Source organism: Diplodia seriata, assembly GCF_021436955.1.
Source record: "Diplodia seriata strain FDS-637 chromosome Unknown scaffold_7, whole genome shotgun sequence".
Classification (NCBI taxonomy): domain Eukaryota; kingdom Fungi; phylum Ascomycota; class Dothideomycetes; order Botryosphaeriales; family Botryosphaeriaceae; genus Diplodia; species Diplodia seriata.
The window spans coordinates 2,658,080-2,681,425 of NW_027117314.1; the positions used below are offsets into that span (position 1 = coordinate 2,658,080).

At 58.4% G+C, this 23,346-nt stretch overlaps 4 protein-coding genes across 4 annotated transcripts; all 4 read right to left on the bottom strand.

Annotated features, from left to right (window-relative positions):
• Positions 1–1,802: 1,802 nt before the first annotated feature.
• Positions 1,803–4,193, bottom strand: SLS55_007535 (uncharacterized protein; the record flags this gene model as incomplete). Its single annotated transcript, XM_066778951.1, has 1 exon — positions 1,803–4,193. One exon carries the CDS (start codon positions 4,191–4,193, stop codon positions 1,803–1,805), a length of 2,391 nt encoding a protein of 796 aa, XP_066631388.1.
• A 2,846-nt stretch (positions 4,194–7,039) lies between these two features.
• Positions 7,040–8,687, bottom strand: SLS55_007536 (uncharacterized protein; the record flags this gene model as incomplete). The annotated part of the gene is made up of 2 exons (XM_066778952.1): positions 7,040–8,213; positions 8,680–8,687. 2 exons carry the CDS (start codon positions 8,685–8,687, stop codon positions 7,040–7,042), a joined length of 1,182 nt encoding a protein of 393 aa, XP_066631389.1.
• Positions 8,688–14,519: 5,832 nt separating this feature from the next.
• Positions 14,520–15,586, bottom strand: txl1 (Thioredoxin-like protein 1; the record flags this gene model as incomplete). Its single annotated transcript, XM_066778953.1, has 2 exons — positions 14,520–15,445; positions 15,508–15,586. The coding sequence occupies 2 exons, from the start codon at positions 15,584–15,586 to the stop codon at positions 14,520–14,522; spliced, it is 1,005 nt and encodes a 334-aa protein (XP_066631390.1).
• Positions 15,587–21,771: 6,185 nt separating this feature from the next.
• On the bottom strand, positions 21,772–23,292 carry cdc1 (DNA polymerase delta small subunit Cdc1; the record flags this gene model as incomplete). Its single annotated transcript, XM_066778954.1, has 2 exons — positions 21,772–22,737; positions 23,284–23,292. 2 exons carry the CDS (start codon positions 23,290–23,292, stop codon positions 21,772–21,774), a joined length of 975 nt encoding a protein of 324 aa, XP_066631391.1.
• Between the last annotated feature and the right edge of the window lie 54 nt (positions 23,293–23,346).

The window sequence follows — 23,346 nt, forward strand, 5'->3', positions numbered from 1 at the left end:
CTGTGTGCCTTTTGTGCACCGTTCTCTTCGCAAGCGCAGAGCCTTTGCATAGCACCGTCTCTCACCGTCCTCTTTTCTTTGCACGCTCTGGTCCTGGTCCGCGCGCTTACCGCGTCCCAGATCGGGCCACCCACGCACACACCGCTTGGAATGAAAACGTCGAAAGTAATGTTGACCAACCAATTTGTGCGTGTATGTGTGTGTTTGTGGGATGTGGGGGGACACGGGCCGTCCGTCTACCACCACGCAACCCGGCCACGGGTTTTGTCGGCTTTCCCATGAGCTACCCTATGCCAGAAAAGGGGCAAGGGAGGGAGGAAACGAGTGCTTCGTTCTTGTGGTGAAGAGATGGAGAGATGTCGGGATAGTGACTGACTCGTCGATCCGCACTCTCTCTCCCTACAGAACACTTCACGAGAAATGCTTGCTCAACAACTACCTCATTCGGGTCTGTGGTTTAGTGGTATAATACTTGGCAAAATCACCAACAAAACTACGTTGGTTCTCAATTGGGAGTGGTCCGGGGATCGGTTTGTAGCCTTCTCGTTCGAAAACCTTAAACGTTATGTTAACGTTAATACAGTTTCCCCGCGGATCCAATAGGACTGGTCTAATTCCGGCACTGTATATTTCCCCTTCCAGGGAATCGACTAATTACCGTATCTATTAACCTACAACGCTTGCCCGACCATCAAAAGGCGGGGAAGAAAATATATATACGAGAGCGCGGTGCATTCCATTGATTGTAGGAAGCATGTATTCAAGCCACACTTTATCTTGTATCCTTTATCTTGGGTTTACTAAGGTCCCCTGTCCCGGATCCCTAATAAGCTCTATTGACGACTAGTAATGTTGAAGCGCAGCAGTGCAAAGTGCTAAATGGGAAGTTCTGTAGGATGAAGTGACGGAGAAGTCTGGGAGAGTAATTCTCGCTGCACGCTTTCACACCACTGCGTGATACGCCCTCAACAGTTTCCGTTGCAGGCCGCTGGGAACCTAAAACGACCATCTAGTGAATCCAACGGTGAGTGTAGGTTTTTCAGTGCCAAAGGAGCCAATCACAGCCAGTTACTTTGGGCAATGTCTTTGCGGCACTGCTCTCGGAGCTCCGGTTCCGCAAGACGAGTGCGCAACCGAATCAATCGCTTGAGCGGCAGATAGGGCTATCTCGGCTCCGCTACCTACGTTCGATGTTATTGTTTCCTTGCCGAAACGTGAAACGTTGACTCGATCTGGCCACTTGAAAAGAAAGCCGCCGCCACCGGTTGCGATAACAGGGCGTTGCGGTTCCGCTAAACCGCTCCTTGCCCTGCGCTACCGCACCTGCTGCATCTCCGCATCCATTCTTTGCTCGAATCGCGCGGAGCCGCACAAGACGTTGGAAGTTGTGATGGAACGGACGACTTGACTCGTACGGTCTTGATTCTGCGGGACGATATGAAAAGCGCATCCGCAGCCCGGCAGCCTGGCAGGCCGGATGCGATGCTTGATGTTGACACATGATAATATCACCTGTCTGCGAGCCGCAGCAGCAAGAGAAGCAGAAGGCGAGCCCGGGCAGCGAAGAAATGGAAAGAGACATGTGAGAGCTAGAGCGATTTAAAAGGCGAGCGCGATCGGCAGACGAAGTTGTATGTACGATACACACGCCGCATGAGGTGAGGCTCGTAGTACAATTGCCAAGCCATGATCGGGGAGATGTCTGTGATATTTGGTGGAGCTTGTTTTTTATGTATGTACATACAATAGAGCGTTGGACTTGAATCGCGCCTACAACCTTCCCTTATATTTCGCAGTAGATCTCAAGAACAGAGGGCATCTTTACAGTACCTCACAGTCACCGCAGCAGCCACCTCCTTTCCATCAGGCCCCCAAACCCTGACGCAAGGCAAGACAAGCGGGCACGTCCGGTCCAGCCAGTCCTGCGGCAGCGGCCTTGCGGCGTACAAAGTATACGCTCTCCCCTCAACCGGTACCCTCGCAGACTCCAGTATCTCTTCGAGTTCCCAAACATCATCTCCGCTTGCTACGCCAGCAGCATAAAAGCTCGTCGCCCCACCCGCTACCTTCGTCTCATGCACGAGATCAGTCTTCCTTCCTTCCAAGCAACTCAACACCACATCCCCACAGTTCGTCAAGCCCGAGCTCGTCCACTCCACGTCCGCCGCTCGCGGCAGTTCCAGCACCTGCGCCACAATGCAAGGAGGCGTCAGATCGCCCCGCTTCTCCATCTCACCACTTCGCTTCAGTATGTCAAAGTCCGGTAGCTTACGTCTTCCATCTACCTCCGCAGTCGGAGCGCCGGCGCCGAAACCCCTACCAGCGTTCCCATATTTCAAGTCCCACACATCCACCACATCCGCGTCGTCATCATCCTGATCCGCAACCTTCGGTCGAAGCTGCTCATGTATACCCCTCCAGGCCTCCCTCGCGACTCGCGCCCTCCTGTTTCCTTCTGCTCTCCCTTCTGATGCGGACACGAACGCCATCCCACATGCCCACCACTTGACACCCATCACACGCCCTACGCGCCAAAGGTGTTGCAACGCAAGAACAGCCTGCACGGCGAAAGCTGGTGATGAGTCCCGCCCCGTTTTGTCGCTATCATGCTCGAACCACGGCGCATTAGCCGCCGCTACGATTTCCATGCTCGCCGGCACAAGCGGGATTTGTCCGGCCAGGTGCACGATCTCGACTCCGGTCTCCGCGCCCCCCACCGGCACGGCGATGGCCTGCGAATAAGGGCCGATGTTGGCCGGGGCCCAGTAGCTGCGACTTTGAACGTGGAGGCCGCGGCGAGAGGAAGAGAGGCCGTCCGTGGTAGGGAGATCGACGGTGCAGGAGAGGACGACGTCGACGCCTTCGGGCAGTGCGGAACCACAGGCAACAGTGACGCGGGCGGGAGGATTGGCGGCGCGGCTAAAGAGGACGCCGTATATGGGATTGAGGGTGGTGAAGAGGGACATGGAGCGCAGCAGAAGTGTGGTGGAGGAGATGTCGGCAGGGGTGGCCGAGTGGAGGGGGAGAAGGGAGAGGAGGTGGGTCGTTATGGCTGTGAGTTGTGCCGTCGGTGTGGTTGGAGAGGGGGCGATAAGGTTAGAGATGATAAGGGTGCTACCGTGTAGGGAGGTGTAGGATTTGAGGTTCCGGATGGGTGAGGCGCTGTGGTCGGAGAGAGAGGTGGCGGCTAAGCTCTGCTCTATCGTCTTGCTGTCAGGCGCTCTTTCAGAACCGTTCACTGAAAGATGTCGGCCAAGGTCCTCAAACTCAAGGTCGAACAAGTCGGGGACCCGCAGGTGATCCAACCCGTCATCGTCGCTCTCCCCCTTCTCGACCAGTTTTGCGCCTTTGAACCTTACCAGGGCATTTCCACCCTCCTCTATCACGCTCTTCTCATCCACGTCCACCTCAATCCTCCCTTTCCATACACAAGGCGGCCCATCCACAGCCAGCGTTTCGAACTCACCACCTTCACCCAACACTGCACCCTCGCCCCCGAACCTGGCCGCGGCCCTCCTCAGTCTCTCAATAGAAGTCGCATCCGCGACATTCTGCCACAAGAAGCCGTCATCCAGCCCTCCGCTTGCCACCTTGATGATGCGAGCATCCTGGCCGACAGCGGCCATGTCTCGCAGTAGGGCGGCGTCAGCATAGGGCGGCAGCGCCGGGTACTGCCACAGGTAGCCGAGCGGCACAAGACCGAGGCGGGCGCAGATGGATTCGACGCGTGTGCGCTGGTATGTTGAAAGGATGGCACCGGTGCATACGGCGTTCGCTTCCGGGTGAGCGACGACGATGCGGCGGAGCAGTGGCAGGAGGGATTCGGTCTCATCTTCGGCGTTGTCTCCGCCGGAGTCGGTTGGGTCCAAGGGCGGTGTTGACGATTGAGATTGGTGATGGTAGTCCTTATCGGTGACGACAGCGCGGCCGAGAATTGGCTGGCGGTACAATGGCAGCTCCAGGGCTTGCTCATATAGCGGGATTACGGAGTGGCCAACGGTCTGGTACATGAAGCTGTTGATGTCGTCGCCTTCCTCGGAGAGGCGGCCATGATTGGTGGGCGGGACGGCTTGGGCGGGATGGAGATTTGCCAAGGCGACGATGTCGTGGCCGTTTTTGAGGCAGTGCAGGATGGAAAAGAGCGAGTCCTTGCCGCCCGAGATGAGGGCGATGACTTGAAGTTTGGCCGACATGGCTCAAGCACCAAGAGGGGTGTGTTGGTGGCGATGGCTAACGAAAATTTACGCGAGCAACACTACAGTATTTTTCGTTGTCCAGCCCGACGAAGCTCCAGCGAACGTCACGGCAGGAACGGGAAAGGCAGGCGGCAAAAGTCAAGGCCAGCCGGGCTGAGGCGCTGGCTTCGTGCTTGGAGGTCTGGATACCGTTTCGGTAGGCGGTTGGTGGTGGCTTCCTGCCGTTCTAGTGGGGGGCCGGGGAAGCCGCCGGCCGACGACGCCCGACCACAGCCCGGCGGCCGCTGCCTATTCAGACGCCACGTCTCGCCGCCCTCACGGCAGGTGACAGGAAAATCGAGCCCACCCACAGCTGCCATGCGATAAACAGGCAGTGGAAGCTAATGTGCAAACGGGGTTGTACGGTTTTAATCCTCGCGTCCACGCCCGGTACTGGATCCAACCACCCATGTAGGAAGCCTGTAGCGCCCTCGGCGGGCCTCAATAGAGGCGACTTGTGCACGCTCTTCACGGGCTGCGCTGCATCTGTGTCTGCACCTCTAGCAGCAATGCCGCCCGACCGGTGTCGGACATAACCCGCCGTCAGTGCGCATTCGACATTGACCGCCACTTGCTTGTGGCGCTACAACTCACTCGTCCTGCATTACGCATGAACACTTGCTCCAAGCACGCGTCCAATCCGCTCCTCCCCGCCCGCGCTCCGCTGTTCCGCGCAAGCCAGCCGCGCCGGGCTAGTCGGCCAACACCACCTTCATCATCATGCATCCGCCCAGCGCCCCACGTGCTGCTGTGCCAGATTCCAGACCGCTTCCTCCACCCTCATCTCCACTCCCGCTGCCCATATCCGACACGCCCCGTCGTGCCCATGGCCCCACTTCCCACCCTCCAGCGCCGAACGGTCAGCTAGAGCCGCGCGCCAGCCAATACCCCATATTCCCGCAACCTGCAGCTCCCCGACCGCCAGTTCTTCCATGCCGCCTTCTAGAAGTGAAGCGCCAGCAGATCCGATCTTGCGGTCTGACTGTCGCTTCGAGAAGCCGCTGCCCAATCGAACCCTGGCCCGTCGCTGCAGACCGCGTTGCTTGACCGGCCGAATGCAGCGACTAGTTCCCCACCAACCGACATCTCACCATCTCATCAGCTGTCACCTCTCTTGCTCCACGCTAAGTCTGCCACGACGGCCAGGCGAGCCCCGCCCGCCAATAATGCCCAGGTACCAGCATGGCAGGAACAGGCAAAGACACGCCCACACATGCACCCACAAAGACCTCTTCTTGACCGGTTCCCAAATACCCTGCCTATCTCGATCATCTCACCGCGTGCGCACTATTGTGTTACCTTACCCCACTTTCATCATACCAACAGCGCACACAGACGCCAATTCATCTCCACTCCCAGGTTGGCCCTACAACAGGGCTGGGCAACCGTGTGAAGAGGGGACGGGGGGGGGGGGGGGGGGGGGGGCTAGCCCGGCCGGTGGACTGGGGCCCAGGCTGCTCGAGCATGCTCTGCTCTTGTGATTAAACGAACCACTCAGAAAAAAAGACGCATCAACGTTCCCTCTTTTTCCCTGCCTGGCCGGCCCTGCAGGGCCCGTGTGGTGGCCCATATCTTCCGAAACGCAGGTCCCTAGGCCAATTTCCCTCACAACCTGCCATTGGGCATCCCGCTGCGAAAGCACTGTGTGACACCACTTTGTACCAAAGCCTCACCCGCCAATCGAAGGGCCACGAACCTTTCCATTGTTTTTTTTTTTTCGCGGCCGCGGGGAGCATAGGTAGTCGAAGACAAGAAAAAGCTCGGAACGCGTGTTGGCTCTGCCCAAGTACTGAATAATGTAATCCTAGTTACACATATCGGCGGTGAAACAAACACAGGTAAAACACTTTTTGCCACATCTCAACGTCTCGTCCGTTTGCCTGAGGTCTTCTTCGTTTCGCTTAGATAGCTATGGGGGGCCCTCATTCATGCTGCCAACATACTAGCAGAACGAGAGAAAGCCAACGAGAGAAGGGCGAGTCTTCTATAACACACACTGCTCTGACAAGAAACGAGTTCGACCGAAGTACTTGAGAACATTGTAGTAATCATTATTAAGTCTTTTCTATAGTATGACATTCCAAGAGAAGAGATACTCCGAGACAAGGTGTGTAATTAAGCGGTGGTCTGAGAGAATATTACGGTAGTGTGTATTAAGTTCGAGGTGTGTTGTTGCGTGTCTTATGAGAAGAATCGAAAGATGGGACGAGCAGACGAGGTCAACTGCCTCTCTTTTTCCCTCAGATGAACGCAACATTACAGTAAAAGTAAAAAGGTGAGACAAGAAAATGTGTGTAAGAGAGAGAGGAACTGGAACTAGTAGTAGCAGCCAGGCAAGTAACGCTAGCAGCAACAAGCAAATAGCACTCGTGCTCAAACTTTTGAGAGCAGAGTAAGCGACCCTCCCGCCCAACCATTGATAGCAATAGTAGTCAGTTCCTCCAAAGTGTATCAGAAAACACCAACACCATCACACCTTCCCAATAATCCCGTCCGAAATGCCTACCCATCCAGATAGAGAACTTGAAAACTAACAGATCGCTAAACTCGCAAGATGCTAAACAGCAAAACAGCCAGCCGTTACCAGTGATGACTGCGGAAAAGGTGGTATTGACGTCGAGGAAACCTTTCCACACGCCCAGATGTACTTCCCAATAGCCCGATTTTTGTTTTTAAGTCCCGCCAAGTCTACCGAAGCCGCCCAGCGTGACGTCGTTCAGAAGACGAGAGATCGCCTGCCGTTAGGAGAAAATTTTGGTTGTCATGTCCGTCATTAAGAGTCTACGGTGCCTACCAGAGGCCGCTTACTCGTCCCGCTTCCTCTTCTTCTGCTTCTTGTCGGCATCCGACATGGAGCCAGTCGACGAACCACTCGACACGGCAGCGACGGCATTGTAGAGAGCGGCGCCAAGGGCGTTGGAATCCTGGCTGTCGTACGACGAGGCCGAGGACTCCTTCTGCCTCCTGAGCTCCGACTCGTCCATGACGCCAAGGGTGACGGTACCAGTGCCGTGGGTGCGCTGGTGCTGAGAGAGGTTGTCGCTGCGAGAGAACTTCTTGCCGCAGTCGGTGCACTCGAAAGGCTTCTCGTGAGTGTGCAGGGAGCGGTAGTGGCGCTTGAGGTGCTCCTGGCGGCGGAAGCGGCGAGAGCAGAGCGAGCACACGAAAGTCTTGGAGGGATCCTCGGTGAGCGACTGCTTGCGGCCGCGGCGGCTGACGGGCTGAGAGGTAGGGGTGACGCTGTCCTCAGAGGCTGAGGGAACGCCAGAGCCGGACTCAGACGCAGGGGCGGCAGATGACTTGCTGCGGCTGGCGTGCGACCTGCCCATGACGAAGTCGGAGTCAGAGTCGTCGGCGCGCCTCTTCGCCCGCCTCTTGTTCTTGGCCTCGGTCATGTCGTCGGAGAAGGAGCCGTCAGTGTCGGGAGTGGGGAGGCCGTGGTGAGCGAACTCGTCGCCGAAGTCGCTGAAGTTGTCCTCGTCAACCAGGTTGTCGTCCTCGAGCGAGAGCGAGGAGAAGCCGGTGCGCTGGCGCTTGTTGCTGTGGAAGGCGGTGTTCTCAGTCGTCGGGAACTGAACAGCGTTGAAGTCGTCCTCAGAATCGAGCTCGAAGAGGGGCTCGAAGGTCAGCTGCTGCGGGTTGGAGGTGAAGTCGGCGGCAGGCTGCTCGGCGCGGGCGGTGAAAGCGTCGCCACGGAGCATGAGCTTGTGCTCTTCGTCGTCGCCAGAGCACAGGGTGGGAAGGCAAGCAAAGTCGGTGTTGGATGAGACAGTGAGGTTGCGCGGGTCGCAAAAGTCGGCCTCGCTGTCGATCGGGGTGCGCGGCAGCGGCGACGGCGAGGGCGAGATCGAGGGGCACGAAGTGGCCGAAAGAAGGTAAGAGGCGGCGGAGGTGGTTTGGGGCTGGTCCAGGCACGGGTGCGAGGTAGGCGGTTGGATGAACACTGCGCCCGCGTTAGCCAGGGTCCACGCTTCGCGGCTAGAGCAAACGCGTGACAAACGGCCGGTACCGCGCAACTCTAACCACACAACAAAACACAAAGCACTTACCAGGCGTCATCGGAGGCGACTGCGACCTCGTCCACTCCTCACCCGCGAGGATCTCCGAGAAGACCTCCTCCTCACAACCCTGCTTCACGCCCTCCATGCACTCGAAGGTGCCATTGACGGGCGTGGGCAGCGCATCGTAGATGGACGAAGGCGGGCTGGAGATGGCGCTGCACGACGAAGAGAGCGGCGGAGTGGCGGGAGGGAAGCGGAAGTCGAACTCCGACTCCAGAGGAGTCAGGTAGGCCGCGTCTTGCTGGATGAGGAGGGTGGGCTTCTGGTGGATGGGCTGAGGCGAGGCGAGCGGGGTCATCATCTGCGCGGGATATGATCTTGCTGCGTAGGCGGTCTGCGAGCTGGAGGAAGAGGGACGGCCATAGCACATGTTGGAAGTGTACATGTGCATGCTCTCAGGAGTCGAGCCCAGCTGGCCGGGGAACGCCTGGCCATGCGGGTGGGGTGTGAAGTGGCCGTGCTGGCGGTTCTCGGGGCTGGGGTCCGGGTTGTAGTAGAAGAAAGGCGATTGACCCATCATCTGGGGCTGTGGTGCGAATGGAGACTCCATTGTATCTGTGGTCTATCGTGGAATGTCAGCTCCCATTCCAGGCCCAGAATAGCAACACACACGTGTCGGCAGGGCGGCGACTGACCTCGAGCAAGACAAAGGCGAGGTGTGAATTAAGATTGGTGTGTTGTTACAGGTGATCCAAAGGATGTGGCGCGAGGTATTAGAGTAGTGGATGGTACAGGATGTCCAGAGTGGTCGAGGTGGTTTAGGCCGAATATCAACGCTGCGGTTCGCTCGAGAGAGTGACGGACAACAGCAATGGGAGGATATCCGAAGGCTGTCTACTAGGTCTAGGTTTACACGGGAGGTGTGTCCAAAAGAAGGGCTGATAACAATCGAGGCTACTGTTACACAAGAGACAGAAGGTCGAGAGCTATCGGGGAAAGCGAAGTAATAAACGGCAGTGTTCTGGAAGAAAAGGTGCGAAGGACAGAGTTGATAAACCCTGGGTTAAGGAAAGGGCAACGAGTGGATGGGGCGTGGGTGTGGATAAGTAGGTGGGTGATCAGCGAAGGACGAGACAGGCGATTAAGTCTGAAGAAGAAAAGATGACCAGGCACAGTGGCAGAGGACGCGGAAATGGTTAACTACCATGGGAGGGGAAGTCGGGAAGGCGCAGCAGCGGAGCCATCGAGACATGGAGCGGTGCATGCGGCGCGACCCCTGCGGCCCTAATGCACAGGCGCGTTACGGCCCTGACTCGCACGCAGCACGGCGCACGCGGAGTGGGCTCGAGGGCCGCGCGGCATAGCGAGAGGCATATTTTTATGCCTGGTCGCAGCACTAATATTGGCCGGCGACGCCCTGGCCTCTGCCTCACAGCCCGCCCGCCCCGGGCGAATGGCGGCGCGCGCCCGCCGCCTGCGAGATTACGACCCGCGCACCACCCACATCATCGCGAAGCCCGCGGCCATACGTGAAACCCTAGTGCGCTGCATAAAGCCAGTCGCGCTGCTTGCTGCGCGCTCGCGTGCCACGCCCAGCGCGGCCAGCTGAGAGCGCACCGCAGAGGGCCGCCCATTGGGCCTCGCGCGCCCACGACCCGCCGCCCGCGGCCAAACACGCAGTGTGACGGCCTGCGAAGCACTGCCGTTCAGCCTGTGTGACGGGCGCTGTCGAGTCGCGCCCGCCTATCAGTCCGCGCCGCCTGGAGGCAATCGATATGTTGCCGCGAGACGTGCGACCCTGATTTTCTGCTTGGCCGGCCGCATGTGAAGTGAGATTTGTGGAGTCTGCCCACCTGAGCGTCACCTTCACGCTGCCGGTGAATCCCAGATCCAGATGTACAGGGTGCCACGCAAGACAGCACTATGATGTCGCCGCCTGCGCCCAGTGCGCCCGCTCGCTGTCATTATTGTCAAACGGGCTCGCGGGGACTGGTCCCGCAGCTTCACCGTCTTGCTGAAACGCGCTGGGCTGAACGTCTCGCCCACACCTCGCCTTCATGCGATGCGATCGATCGCGGCATTCAGCCCGCCCGCTCGCCGCGACGCCGTGCCCGCCGCGTTGCAGCAGCAGCTTGAGAGCACCGGCGGCGCTTCTGGCTGCTGCAGGAACAGCTCTCGGTGCAGCATTGGGCGGCCGTGTATTTGCTGGCCGACTCGCTGCGCTGTCGTCGCGCCGCTCACCGAGGTGGGTGTGGTTTTCAGGTATGTGGGGTAGAGCAAGCTCATGGGTCGATGGTACGCTTCCGCGAGTGGTGCGACGCAGGACAGCTGTGTCGTTCGTGGAGGGTCGGCGGCCCCGCTGACTGGCTGGGCAGGTTCTGCTCGAAGCGCCTTCTGCAGCGATTCTGGCGAGCCATCCGGCTCATTCGAGCAGCCCGCAGCCCGGCTGTTTCAACACCACAAGTGGGCAGCGTGATGGGTGAGGAGACAGCTTCCGCCAGCGATAGGCGCCCGCTATCGCTCGTCGCACAACAACGCGCTCCCGCGCGCTAGAAATTTCGCCTCCACACACAACTGCGTGCCCGTCACCCGTCGCCGCCGTCAGCGTGCAGCGGCGCTCGTAAGTAAGGCCTTCAGCTGTGCCATTCTCGTGATGATCATGCAATCGCAAGCATAATCTTCGTACTCGATGCTATTCTTGGTCCGGGCGCTGTCCAGCAGTTCCCGTTCGGGCGGCAGCCAATGCATGCACAACCTCGGGTGCGCGGCGGAATCGGGAAAGGCGGCGCGGGCACCACCACTTATGATGCACAACGCCGCCGCGCTGCACGGCCCCAGGCCGTCATTCTGCTCTGTTCCCATCGCTGCCAGCGCCCGCCGCCACTGGCTGCTGCGCGTCGAGAACGCAGGTCCGACCGCCCGACCCGTCCGGGGGCCCCCGATGCTGAGGGCCGCCGTTGGTCGCTAATGCCAGCCAATCGTCGCGATCGGCAGCTGTGCGGTACTATCTCCACATGACTGCTGATGTCGACCTAATGCAGGAACGACGCAGGAACAACCACGGCTCGACGCCCAGCGCGACCGTTTCAGCAACCCGCCGCCTCAGTCGTCTCTCACGCCTCAGGCAGCGGCCGCAGGCTTGTGCCACGCCGGAGGGTATTACTCGCGACGTGGGCAGGTCCGCTGCGTGGATAACTCAAATGGTGTTGTCGGTCCGAGACGGGACCCTCTCGCGATTCAGCACGCCCCCCGCGGGACCTGGCGCTTGCCTCCATCCATATTAGCCTGTCCCGCGCGCTGGTGCCCTCCCAGAGCACTGGCGTCGGGGAAGCTGCACCTGGTTCCCTTAGCTCCTTCCAGTTCCCTCGCGCTCGTGCGCCCGGTGTGCGCGCGCCCCAGACAGATCGACGTTATCAGACAGCCGAGATTGCGTAGAAGCTATCGGCTCTTCCATCGCTTCGAGTGGGCTTTCCAAGGTTTGACCCTGCTTTCTTCAGACGGCCCGCACCTGAATCAAAACACCCCACGCTTGGACGGCTTTGACTCGTGGTCCTGCTTCGGAGCACTGACAACACGCTGCGAGATCAGGTCGAACGATAAGAGCCGGACGCGGACCTCCCGCCGCATTCCTCAGCACCGCGGCCAAGCGGCGCGCCCTCGTCACTTCCCGTGTGGCTGCGCCGCGAGTGAGGCGTGCGGCTAATTTGACGATGTTATCATTGCCCGCGCGCTCGGGATGGCAGTGCCTCCAGCGAGATGGAAACCTCACGTCAGGATCTCCATCGAGTTAGCCTGCGATCGTGCTCTTCCGCTCCGGGAAAGCCATGATTGCCCTGGAGCTTTTCCGGAACACGCCACGGCGGCCGCGATCGTGGTTCGTGGAGAGGCCCTGGCTTGAGCTGGCGGTCCAGCGAAATGAGGTGTTCATGCCAATTTGTGGACCCTCGCCTCCAAGAGGCAAGCCACGCACCGCGGGCCTGACGAAGGCGACGTGTGCTGGAAGCAAGCCTGCGCTGCCGTCCCCACAAGGACAGACCCTTCGGCATCCGCGAACGATTGGCCGGACAGATGTTGCTCGACACTGAAACCCGTCGATCCCGCACACCAGTGGACCCTTCGAAGCCGCATGGAAACGCCAAGAGCGGGCCATGAGTCGCGGTGCAGACGGCCTGGACTTCCCAATGGCTTCGACAGCGAGCACCGGTCAACGATACAGAGGCGGTCAAGTTCGGCGTGCACACAGTGCAACTCACCGCAAAGACGCTGGTCCTAAGGACGGCCATTGCTCCTAGGAACACCGGGCCGGGCCTGGTGCCGCTCCAGAGCATCTGGACGGCTGATCATCGCACGAACAGAGCGGCAGCACGGCTGCCCGACTGCGCTGCGAACACTGGATCTGGAATTTGCATCGACTCCCACCCTTCCGTTCGGACCGTTTTTGCCACAGCCGGCGGGACGGTTAACGTTACTCATGAGATAAGCTGATGATAGAGGTGGTGGACAGCGTGCGGTTGTTGCGCGATGGGTAATGCCTCACCAGACGCGCGGGGGCTGACTCGGCGTGCGGGCTCGCAAGAGTTGCGGAAGGCGGACTTACGTAGCATGGCTGCCAGCAGGATTGCTGCAGGCGTTCGTGACGGCAAGACCGGTCGAAGGAGTGGCGTTTGACGTCGGCGGTCTGCATATCAGTCAAGGCATCGAAAATCATGTGTCCCGCCCTACGCCAGCGCCGCTCAGAGTTCACAGGTTGCACTGCTCTATTGAAACGATTATGACGGCGCAGAGCCCTTCGAGGGTCTCGGATATAGAAGATCATAAGGTAATCTCGTTGGATCCTCGAATCAGATGAACAGATCAAAGGCTTTCTAGCCGGTTATGGAACGGCGCAATCAGCCCAGCGTCCGGGGTGCAGGAGCAGCGCCAACTATCCCACGTGGGACTCGAGGGCTGATGAAGTCAGGACTGGGATGGTGATGATGTCTTCGCCGTTGCCACCCGGTGTCTACCGTTCCCGCTGCAGGGCAGCAAGGACGGCATGCCCGTCACGCCCAGATGTTTCGGAATGCTCGTGCCCAACGTGATCTGAGACAAGATGCAAAAACTTTCTCAGCGGCTTGACGCACGAGAGCGCAGAACTGTGCGACGGCAGCGGCAACCTGGTGCCGCGACAAGGGCCTGGCCCACGCCCCGGCCTCCCCGGCGCAGCCGAGGCTTGCGAGCCTATGGTGAGGCTATGGAAAGCAAAGACCGCGGCGTCGGGGACTGGGACCCGTCGTTTGCCAGGCGAACGCTTCGCAGCCTCTGCGCACAGCGACTTTTTGGCGTTGCGTACGCCAGGGACACGGGTCGGAGATGAACGCGTTGAGGCGAAGGGCCGGCGGCGTACCGTGTTCGATGCCGAGGGTAGATGGGGATACGGATTCCAGAAGCGCCTCAGCGTCGTCCGCGCACGCAAGCGCCCGTGAGGCGGCAAAGCCTCGACTTGCTTTCGGGCATTGCGCGCGCGCGATATGCTGTCTGCCACTTGCAGGAGTGGGGGAGGGGGAGGGGCATTGTGTGTGCGTGTGTAGGTACAGGCCTCAGAATTGAGTATGTTGAAGTCATGCCCGGCATGTGGCCGGGTCAGTCTCTTCCTATCATGTGTTTGGTGATACTTTGCGTATCGTTCATCACAGGCCTTGTGTTGAAAAATTTCCCACCGGCGCCAGCCCTCGACCTAGTTTTGTCGACGAACACCGGAGAAACGCGGCGCCCGGCCAGTGGGCCGAGGATCAAGCGGGTGGGCTACAAAACTCTTCCCACGCGCGCAACTCTGAGAATTTTCTTCTTCGTGCGGCGACGTGACCGATATCTCCGTGTTGCTTGATTAATCTTTCACAGTGATCTATACCAAGCGTCAGTCACGTCACAGAAGAAATATATTGCATACCGAAGCCCTTACACTTTACGGTGGCGCCTGGTCGAGTGGCGTTGTCGTTGGAGCGGTGATCGGACATACCCCCGTCCCCCATGCGTGAAATCAATAGACCCTGGAGATCTCAATATGCTCGCCATCTCACAGCCGCGTGGTGGTGGCTCGCAGCACAAAAATAACCTGGACTGTCGTATTTTTGGACAGCGGAGTGCTGCATGCTGGTCTATGCCAAAAAAAAAAATGATGCTACGTAAGCCTGCAGATGAGCATTTCGCATTTCGCATGTTTGCTCGCTCTGCTCTGGACATGGCCGCGGGCTGGCAGCCGCACGTCGTGGCCACCTTCCCACGCCGGCCGCGCCGTACCCCTCTACGCTTCGTCGCCGATCTTCTCCAGCTTGCCCATCTCCCGCTTCTCGCCAGAGTCCCCTATTATCCTGATCCGGTCCAAGCGGACCCTCTCCCCGTCGCCTTCGCCGTCCACCACGAACATAACCAAGGAGGTAATATTCTGGAACTTGACAAAGCGCAGCTCCAGCTTGGCGGTGCCGGTGCTCGCGTCCCAGTCTTCCGGCTTGATTGCGATCTCCTGCGTGGCCGGGATGTCATCCGCCTCCTCGAACCCAAGGTTGTGGGCCCTGTTCGTGTAGAGCTTGATGGTGCGTGGCCGCATGGGTACCTCGTCGGCGTCCTCGGACGGCTGGGGCGGGAAGGACGTGAGGTGGATAGTGTGAACCTTGAGCGTCGACTGGAAAGGGATGTACAGCATGAGCTGCTCGTCGGTGTCGCTCTCGACCCAGTCCGGCGCGCCACCCGCCTTAGCCTTGCCCTTTGCCGCCTCCGAGCCCGACGGCTTGCTCGTCGCGAACAGCACGCGCGCGCCTCCAGCTTCCTCGGTATCCGCGTTCAATAGATCGAGGCCTCGGACATCGACGTGCTCCGTGGCATCGCCATAGCCACGCGGGAGGCTAGCGCCAAGCCAGCCGCCGCCGGAGCTGCCGCTGGCCTCTCCGAAGCCACCGGACGAGGCACCACCAGACTCAGCCTCGGCAGCGAGCTTCTTGACAGCCTCGGAAAGCTGAGCGGCATTGGCTCCTCTTATCCTCGAAACCTCGCGGGTGTTCTTGAAAATCATAAAGGTAGGCATAGCAGTGATACCGTACGTCTGCGCCACCTGTTGCTGGGTATCCGTGTTGACCTTCGTGAAGGTGATGATGTTGGGCCGCGAGAGCGAAGCGGACAGCTGCTCGTACAATGGGGCTATCGCCTTGCAGGGACCGCACCAGTCGGCATAGACTACGCGCAAAAGGTCAGTGCCAACGGACTAGGCTAGGCGCGGTGCGCAGGCGGGTACTTACAGTCGACGACGACGATGCGAGAGGACGACAGCAGCGAGCTGAACTGCTCGGGCGACTCGATACTGACGGTCTTGGACATGTTGGCTAGGGTTGCGGTAGAGGGGCGGGGTATCTGAGGATGGTGGGGGACTTGAGCTGGAGCTGGAGCTGGAGCTCAGGCTGCAACTGGGCTAGATGCTGAGTCAGCCGGCGGCCCGCATGTTTGCGCTGTTTGCTGCCGGCGGGCCAGCCCGGCCGTGCCACGGAAACGTGGGCCACCCATCACCACCAGTTCCCTTCATCGGCCGGCCACCGGCTACGGGCTGGTGATTTCTGACGTCAGTTGCCGGCCCGGGTCTTGCTCCACCCTATGCTGCACTTCATACCCGAGAGCGGACTGCTGCTTTTTGCCGACGATACACTGTGGCCCTTGGTCACGTTCCTCTTCATCAACTCAAGGTCAACCTGTTCCACGATCTCTCTGCCTCTGCCGTCTACCTGCCTTTGCGCAAAAGTTTTCACTTGCCCAAAGGATGGCGGATCCAGCGCCATAAACTCTAAATATATCCGGACATGACGGCTTTATCCGCACTCACCTCCGACATCCGAAAACTTGAAGGCCTAGCAAACGCGTTGCACAGCTCGAGGCTTTCAGTAGGTCGGTATAATCAGTCCCAAAGACATATTCCCGCGTTTGTATCCGGGGCGCGTGGAGAAGTGGTGTCACTCTGGGACCGAAGGCTTTGGCGAGCGCAGCGGGCGCCAACGCGGTGACTTCTGGACGATGGCGCCGCAATGGCGCTTTCCATCAATTCTGCCTAGCGTTGCATAATTTCTGGCGACCTGGGGACGGTAGGCTACTGATGGCATGATACAAACGGAGACTTGAGCTAACGGGCGACGAAGGTAACCGGCATGAACCCTTCTATCAAACGCATGGACGGAAATAATGGAGTCAGCACCAAGCATTCAGGCAACTAGAACTAGGAGAGAAAAAGCTTACAGCTGACAGCTGAGGGTCGGAGAGAGATGCCGACAAAAGGCGCTCGGAAGGCTCACCTCATGCACACAAGCTGACACGCAGATTCTGAGTGGCCGATGGTCAGCCCGAAGCCCTGGCGCTGGGATGTTGCAAGGACAAGGCACGCAGGCAGCCGTCGCCGTCGCCGTCGCCGTCGCCGCCGCCCTCGCGGGTAGCTCGCATGTTTCACCAGCACAAGCCCGTCCCGTCCAATGGCCGGCCACAATGCCGTGTCGCGGGCCCAGTGGACGAGGCGCCATCGGCAATTCGCAAACCTCCGCCACAGTTCCCACGAGGCACTCGGAAGATGCTCGAGCGGCGCGGCGCTCCTTAGGGCCCGCTAGCCCACCACCGACTGCACTGCCACCGCTGGCCGCCGGGATCTTGCCTGCGGACGTTTCTTCAGCTCGTCCGCATCCTCACAAGCCACAGCACCACCATGCGCTCGTATCCGTGCAGCCAGCGGCGGCGCGCTCGGGCAGACTCCGCTCAGACGCGACGTAGCCTACCACACACTACGGCGCGCGGACTGGAAATCCCCCAAGAGCTGGTCGGCCCGGAGCCTAGTTGGCGCGGTGGCAAGCGGGCGCTTTTCCCTTCGTCGACACAGCTTCTCAGATCCGTCTGGCCATGCAATTTCCCCATGCTTCCGCCAGGCCCTTGCTCCAGGAAAGCTCTGCGCTGTCATCCTATCACTTATCTCCGTCCACGGAACGGGAGCGCCTTCCCGCGAGCATGTGCGCAGTGGCAGCAGCCCAAGGCTCTTGCTCCCAGTCAGGCCGCCGCCGCCCGACGGGGAAGATCCCTCCTGCTGCTGACTGCGAACTGCTGCACCCTCCTCCTTTGCCTGTCCGGGCGACTCCACCGCGGCGCCACAGCATCGACATCTTCGATCGTACTGTCCAGCAGTCCCGATCTGGAAGGCGGCTGAGGCGCCGTCGCACCTGGCCCTGCTGCTTGAAATTACCGACAACAATCCGTGCCCGACAACAGCATTGCCCTCTCACACGTGCTGCTAGCACCTCACATCTTGGCCGCGCCGATCCTGTCTTACAACAGACCCTTGAGATATGAGGATAGGCACGAGAAAACCCTGGGCCGAGGGCTTTTCCCTGCAGTAGTTCGTCTCGCCATGCGCTTATCCTTATCCAACCGCCCACGACGCTATCTTGTAGATCTGGAGTCGACGGCAAAAGCCCAGAGGACAGCGCCTTGACACGTGTGCCGTGCAAAAAAGAACAACAAGCTGCTAACCCAAGCTCCTGTTCCTTCGTCCTTGCACCTAGCCTCGGTACCCAACCACTCGCTGTGCCACGGCAGCCCACGAGTCCGTCTTCCTGCATGCACAAGTCGAATAGACTTTGGCCGTTCTTCCTTCCCGTAGCCCTTCGATTGCCTGTCAAGCTAGTCTCGGTCGTGGATCTCGCGACTATCACGGTAGTCACCTGGATGGCGTGCTCATCTGCCATCCTTTCATCCGTTCTGCCCTCGTGGCGCGCATCTGGACCACGCGAGCTCGCGCACCTACTTCGTCTCAAACGCTCGGTCTGTATTGAACGCGTCATTATTGGCTTGTCACCATCTCCATCTTCGACATGACAAGTAGGCTTGAAGGAAGAGCGCACGCCCTTTTTCTCTCTCTTGTTTTTGCCCTTTGATGCTTCGTCCTCGGTGCGCCACAGTCGTGGTATTGCGGATCCTAGCGCTGATCAGTTTTTGCCTCTTTTTTGCTTTTTTTCCGCAGGCGTGAGGCTGGCAGCTTAGCGTCGGCGGCGCTGTCTCCGCGAATCTCATATGCAGGGCAAAGATTCGATAGTCGCGTCTCTTGTTTTGCTTTTTCCCTTCTTTCTTTTCCCGCACGATCCGCGCCACATGCGTATGCTAGCCCAGAGCCACCACCACCGGATCCTTGCTCCCCCTCGCTACTGTCGCGTGGCTATCGGAAAGTGGATTTTCGATCGCTTTCTACCTTTGCTTTTGATGAGATCTCCCGTCCATTGGATCTCGCTGCATTGTCAACTGTGGAGCAAGTGGCTGGACGGAGGTTTGATCTGGACGAGAGATCTTCCAGAAGATCAGTCCCTTCTCCCCTCTCTCAACATCTCAGGGTTCGATTGACGCAGGGTCTAAAGACTAGCAGTAGCAGGGGCGGCAACATGCGTGTAGATAATAATGCAATGTATGCATTGAATTGCATATCTACACCGCGGCTAGACCACCCTCCCTCCAATCCCCCCACGAGTCAAGAAGGATGCGCGGGAAGAGGTAGGACCCCCATATGTGGTGTTGCGTCCCAAGGGCGCGGTATGTGGGGCCGCTTGGCCGGTGCTGCTGAAGATAGTGATGTGAATTTTCTTACCTATTCTCTTATCCCTTGCGGGCTGCGGGTAGGACGATAGCTGTGGCTCATCAGGAGATTTCAATCCTAGCCACACGAGAGTTTGCCGCCTTTCGTCGCGTCTAGTGTACCTTTACGGGCGGCCAGGACCGGTGGAGCGGATCTTATTCTTCGTTTGTTTCGATCAGTGAAGGTCCCAATCGATTCAGATGTAATGGGAGCACCACTAAATTTGCGCCCTTTGTTTTTTTTTTTTTTTTTTTTTTGGTGGTGGGGCTTATATTGCTTGAAAATCCAGCGCTCCAGAGAGTGCTTCGCAACTTCTCGAGCAGGTGCGTGGAAGCACAGCAGGGTATGAATGATTACGAGTCCTCTCAGCCCCATCGAGGATGCTACATTTCCCCTGAGTGGGTATTTGACTGCAATGTTCGGACGTAGGTGTGAAACTTGAGGGTAGATGATTGCGTCTAGATATTGGATCCAACTGCCAGCGTAAGCATAGTGTAATATCTCTACGAGATGGATTTGGATAGGCTAAATTTTTGGTAGTCTGATGTTAGGGTGTCTTCTTGCCCTTATCAATGCAGCCATGCACTGCTTTCCAGTCGCTTTCTTTGATTTCTCCGGAAGGCTTTTTATTCTCCTCGAAGCGGACAATCCATTAGCAGACTCGACAGGAGACCACCCCTGCTAAGAGTCTCTTCAACCAATTGCATCAACATAACTGACCTGGGGCCAAGATGAGGCTAGCGCCTCGGCTGTACCGTCTATCGGGGAACTCTTTCTTCCAATCTGAAGTCTGGGAGCAAGTTACGATTCGGATCAGCCTCCTCCTACGGTCTACCTGGGACGTGACAGACTTCTCAGAGAGCTTCCTGCCTTGTACCGAGGAAGGCTTTATCAAGATGCGCGTCGAGCTGGGAGAAAGTAGAAGTCCACTCTATAGAACGACGAGGCCCATGGCCAAGGAAAAGAGACTCCAAATGAACCACGCTTAAGATGTACGGCTCTACCATTACGGTTTGGCTGACTCCTGACTACCCAGGGGTATCGAAGAGCTACAAAATGACCATCGGAATCAACAAGCGAGAAACGGGAAACGAGATGGGCAGCAGAGGGGGAAACAAAACAAGACGTCGTCTAGTCGAATGCACGGCCTGCACCCGTATAACCGTCCCGGCTCTTGGACACGACAACGACGATGCCCATGACGGCGACGATCAGGACCAAGACTACGATGGCGAGGATGGGGGCGGGTGAGTAGACTCGTCGAGAACGCCGGGTCAACAGCGGCTGCTCTTCCGTATCGCCGCCGTCTTCTTCAGACTCGTTTCCGTTGCGGCGCCACCTACGGTTCGACTCCGGACTGTTCAGTCCCGGGAGGGCATTTCCGGCGGGACCGAGAGAGTAGTCAGGGCCAGAGGAGCGGGAAGGGCCGTCATCATGATGGTGGTGATGGCCGTCATCTTGGTGGTGGTGATGGCCGTCATCTTGGTGGTGCGAGTGGTCGGGGACGTGAGACGACATGTCGGCCACGTGCTGCCATTGCGGGCGTCAACGGAAAAGGAAGACGGCAGAGCGTTGGCCCCAACGTGCCCGCAAGGCCGGCGTGGAAAGAGACAAGGAGGGGGGAGAGGTGCTTACGTGTCCGTCAGCCATGGTTGTCGGTAGCGCCTAAAAAGAGCCTCTTACTGGCCGATTCCACCGTGTATGCTCGCTTCCTAACACTGTTTGCTGGTGCCGTGAGAGAAGATGGACAAAACAAACGGGCGTGGGGGTGTTGTATGCGTGAAGTTGCAAATTCGGTGGGTGACGGGGTGTTGATCAACGAGGCGCAGCAAGTAGAAGGATGCTCTTCCTGGAGGAGAAGCGAAACGAGAAGCTGACAGCAACGTCACGGAACACAACGCAAGGCAGGCGAAGTCGAAATAAAATTACCGGCTCTTGCCTCATCGCTGGCTTTAATGTGGGCCCCGCGACCCCAAACCCCATCACATGCGTGGCGCCATAGGATGCTGCGATATGCACTCCGCATTTTCCGGACACTCGACATCCAGCCCGGGTTAGCCCACTGGGACGCGAGAGCGTCATTGGGCGTGATGCACGCCATATCCGATGTCAGATGGGAGGGGTTGGAGGTGGTCGTGTGGTCGGCCCCCTTTGCCGATCGACCGGGATCTCCATCAACCGCACGCGGGGTAGACATCACAGCTACGTCACGCGAGCAAGATAAGCCGTCTTCCCTCACTGAAATCGTGACACCTCTTCCATGGCGTGTGTAACTATTCAGTCTCCGTATGGAACGATAATGAACATTGCGCTGGTCAGCAGGCGACCGGCCATTTGGACTTGCTGTGAAGTATTGGTTGTTGATGTAAGAGCAGAGTCAAAGGATGAGAAGCTACTTTAACGGCCCCTCTCCTCCACGTGGGACGAAGAGTGAGGTGATTGTGGCATGAGCCTTTGCGTTGAGTAACATGCTATTCTGAGTCCAAAAGGCACTCTCCCATGCCAGACTACCCACCCCATTTTTTGTTCCCCCCCGTCTCCCAAACCGTGTCAGCGCCGAGCCGATGCAATAAAACGGAAAACACCGGGGTATCAGCTATCAGTGCTGCCCCAGGAGCAACCCCTTTCTCCGGATTCCTTTTCCCATCTTCGTCCGTTCTCATGCTTTCACATTTCACTACCCCCCACCCTCTCCACCTCTAAAAACTCCACGTCCAACGTTTCTGAATCGATGAGCACCACCAATCCCGTCTCCCTAAACTTCGGCACGGCTACGATCCTGACCAACTGACCCGCCGGACCCTCGATGACCCGGGTGTCGTATGACGGCTGGTTACCTGCGAAGTATACGTGCGGGCAGTCCGTGATGAGGAGAGGGTCATCGTCTTGGAAGGGGTAGCACCCTGCATCTCTCCAGTCAATCCCAATAACGGAGGGAACGGGTAGAAGAGGGGAACTTACACAGCGTGTCCGGCGCAGTCGGGGCATTACACCTCCACCTCAGCATGCTCTCCATCATGTCCAGCCGATTATCGCTCTCCACGTATTTGAACACATCGCTCACGGGCTGTCCGCCATTGCCTAGGAACCTCCAGCCTTCAACTTCGCCTTCCCACGGGTTCGTCACAGCATCAAACGTGCTGGGAACTTCATCAACCCCTTCCTGCTGCGTGGGGCTTTTCGCATATAACCTTGCCTTTGGGAAAAGCGCGGGATGCATCGATTGCTGGGGTATCTGAACGTTTGCCGGGTCGGTCTGGCCGGGCAACAGTGTAATGGCAATGGTGGGCAGAATCGAGTCCAGAAAGGCGTCGAGATTATCTGTCGGCGAGGCGTTGTAAGTTGCAGAGTCGTACCCGTACTTCCCGCCGTTGCCCTTCTTCGTAGCCACGAGCTCTTCGCGCGAGGGGATTGGACAGGCATTGGCGAGCGAGTCGCCGGCAATGATTAACCGTGATACCTTTGCAATATCGGCTTGAAAGTTGGAGTTGCCAAGATCGCCCGTCAGTGCCTCGGCGAGAAGGTCGAGCTGCATCGCGTCGCTGTGGCTGCCGCTGATCTGAAGGCCACTGACGAGGGCGATCTTGCTGCCTTTGTGATCCTTCCTATTCTCAATCTTGCCAGATACCGCAGCCGCGCCGTCCTCCAGCTCCCAGCGCTCGGGCTGGCGTGGCAAGTCTGCGACTTTGATTTCCAAGACATCAAACACACCGTCGGACGTCTCGGTGCCGATGGCGGCGATGATGGCGCCAGTGACGAGCATTGTCTCCTCCAAGCAGCGGCCAGTCATGCGGAGGCGGCCGGACTCGTCTTCCAGCATGATCTCACGTTTGACGTCGGGTGAGATGTATTTCTCGCGAGGTGGGGGCGCGGATATCCAGTGCTGTTATACCACGTTCAGAAATGGGCCTCGCCTTTACGCCTCCTAAGAAGCAAATCGTACCTCTTTCGATATATCATCCAGGACCTTCGGCTTCAGCGGCATTTCCATGTAGACGGTCCCAACGACCCAGCACAGTTCACCCTGCCTCACGTCCAGCACGCGATCGACTTGTCGCGCCTTTTCACCTCCAACCTATCGGCGTCGCAAAGCGCCCGGGTCAGCGCTCATATCGTTGCGGCGGAGAGGGGGCTGGAGCATATACCGTGTAATCATTCCACTCCTCGGCCGCGATCTTTTCAACGACAGGCTTCAGCTGCACCAATCGCAGGTAATACATGTCGGCATATTGCTGCACGTAGTGTCTGTCGGCGCCCTTGGGGAGTTCGAATGTATCTAGCGATGTGTATGCGAACGGTGCGTCTCGCGATGCGACGGGGAAATCGGGGTTCGGGCTGTAGGATTGGGTCAATGCCGGGACGGATGAGGTAGCTCGATACTTTGATAGACGCACGATGGAGCGCTACAAAGGCCCTCACAGCATTTGACAGTCGGCATGGTGAAAGCAGCCAGGCGGCGTCGAGACAGCAACGTGCACGTGGAGGGTGGTGG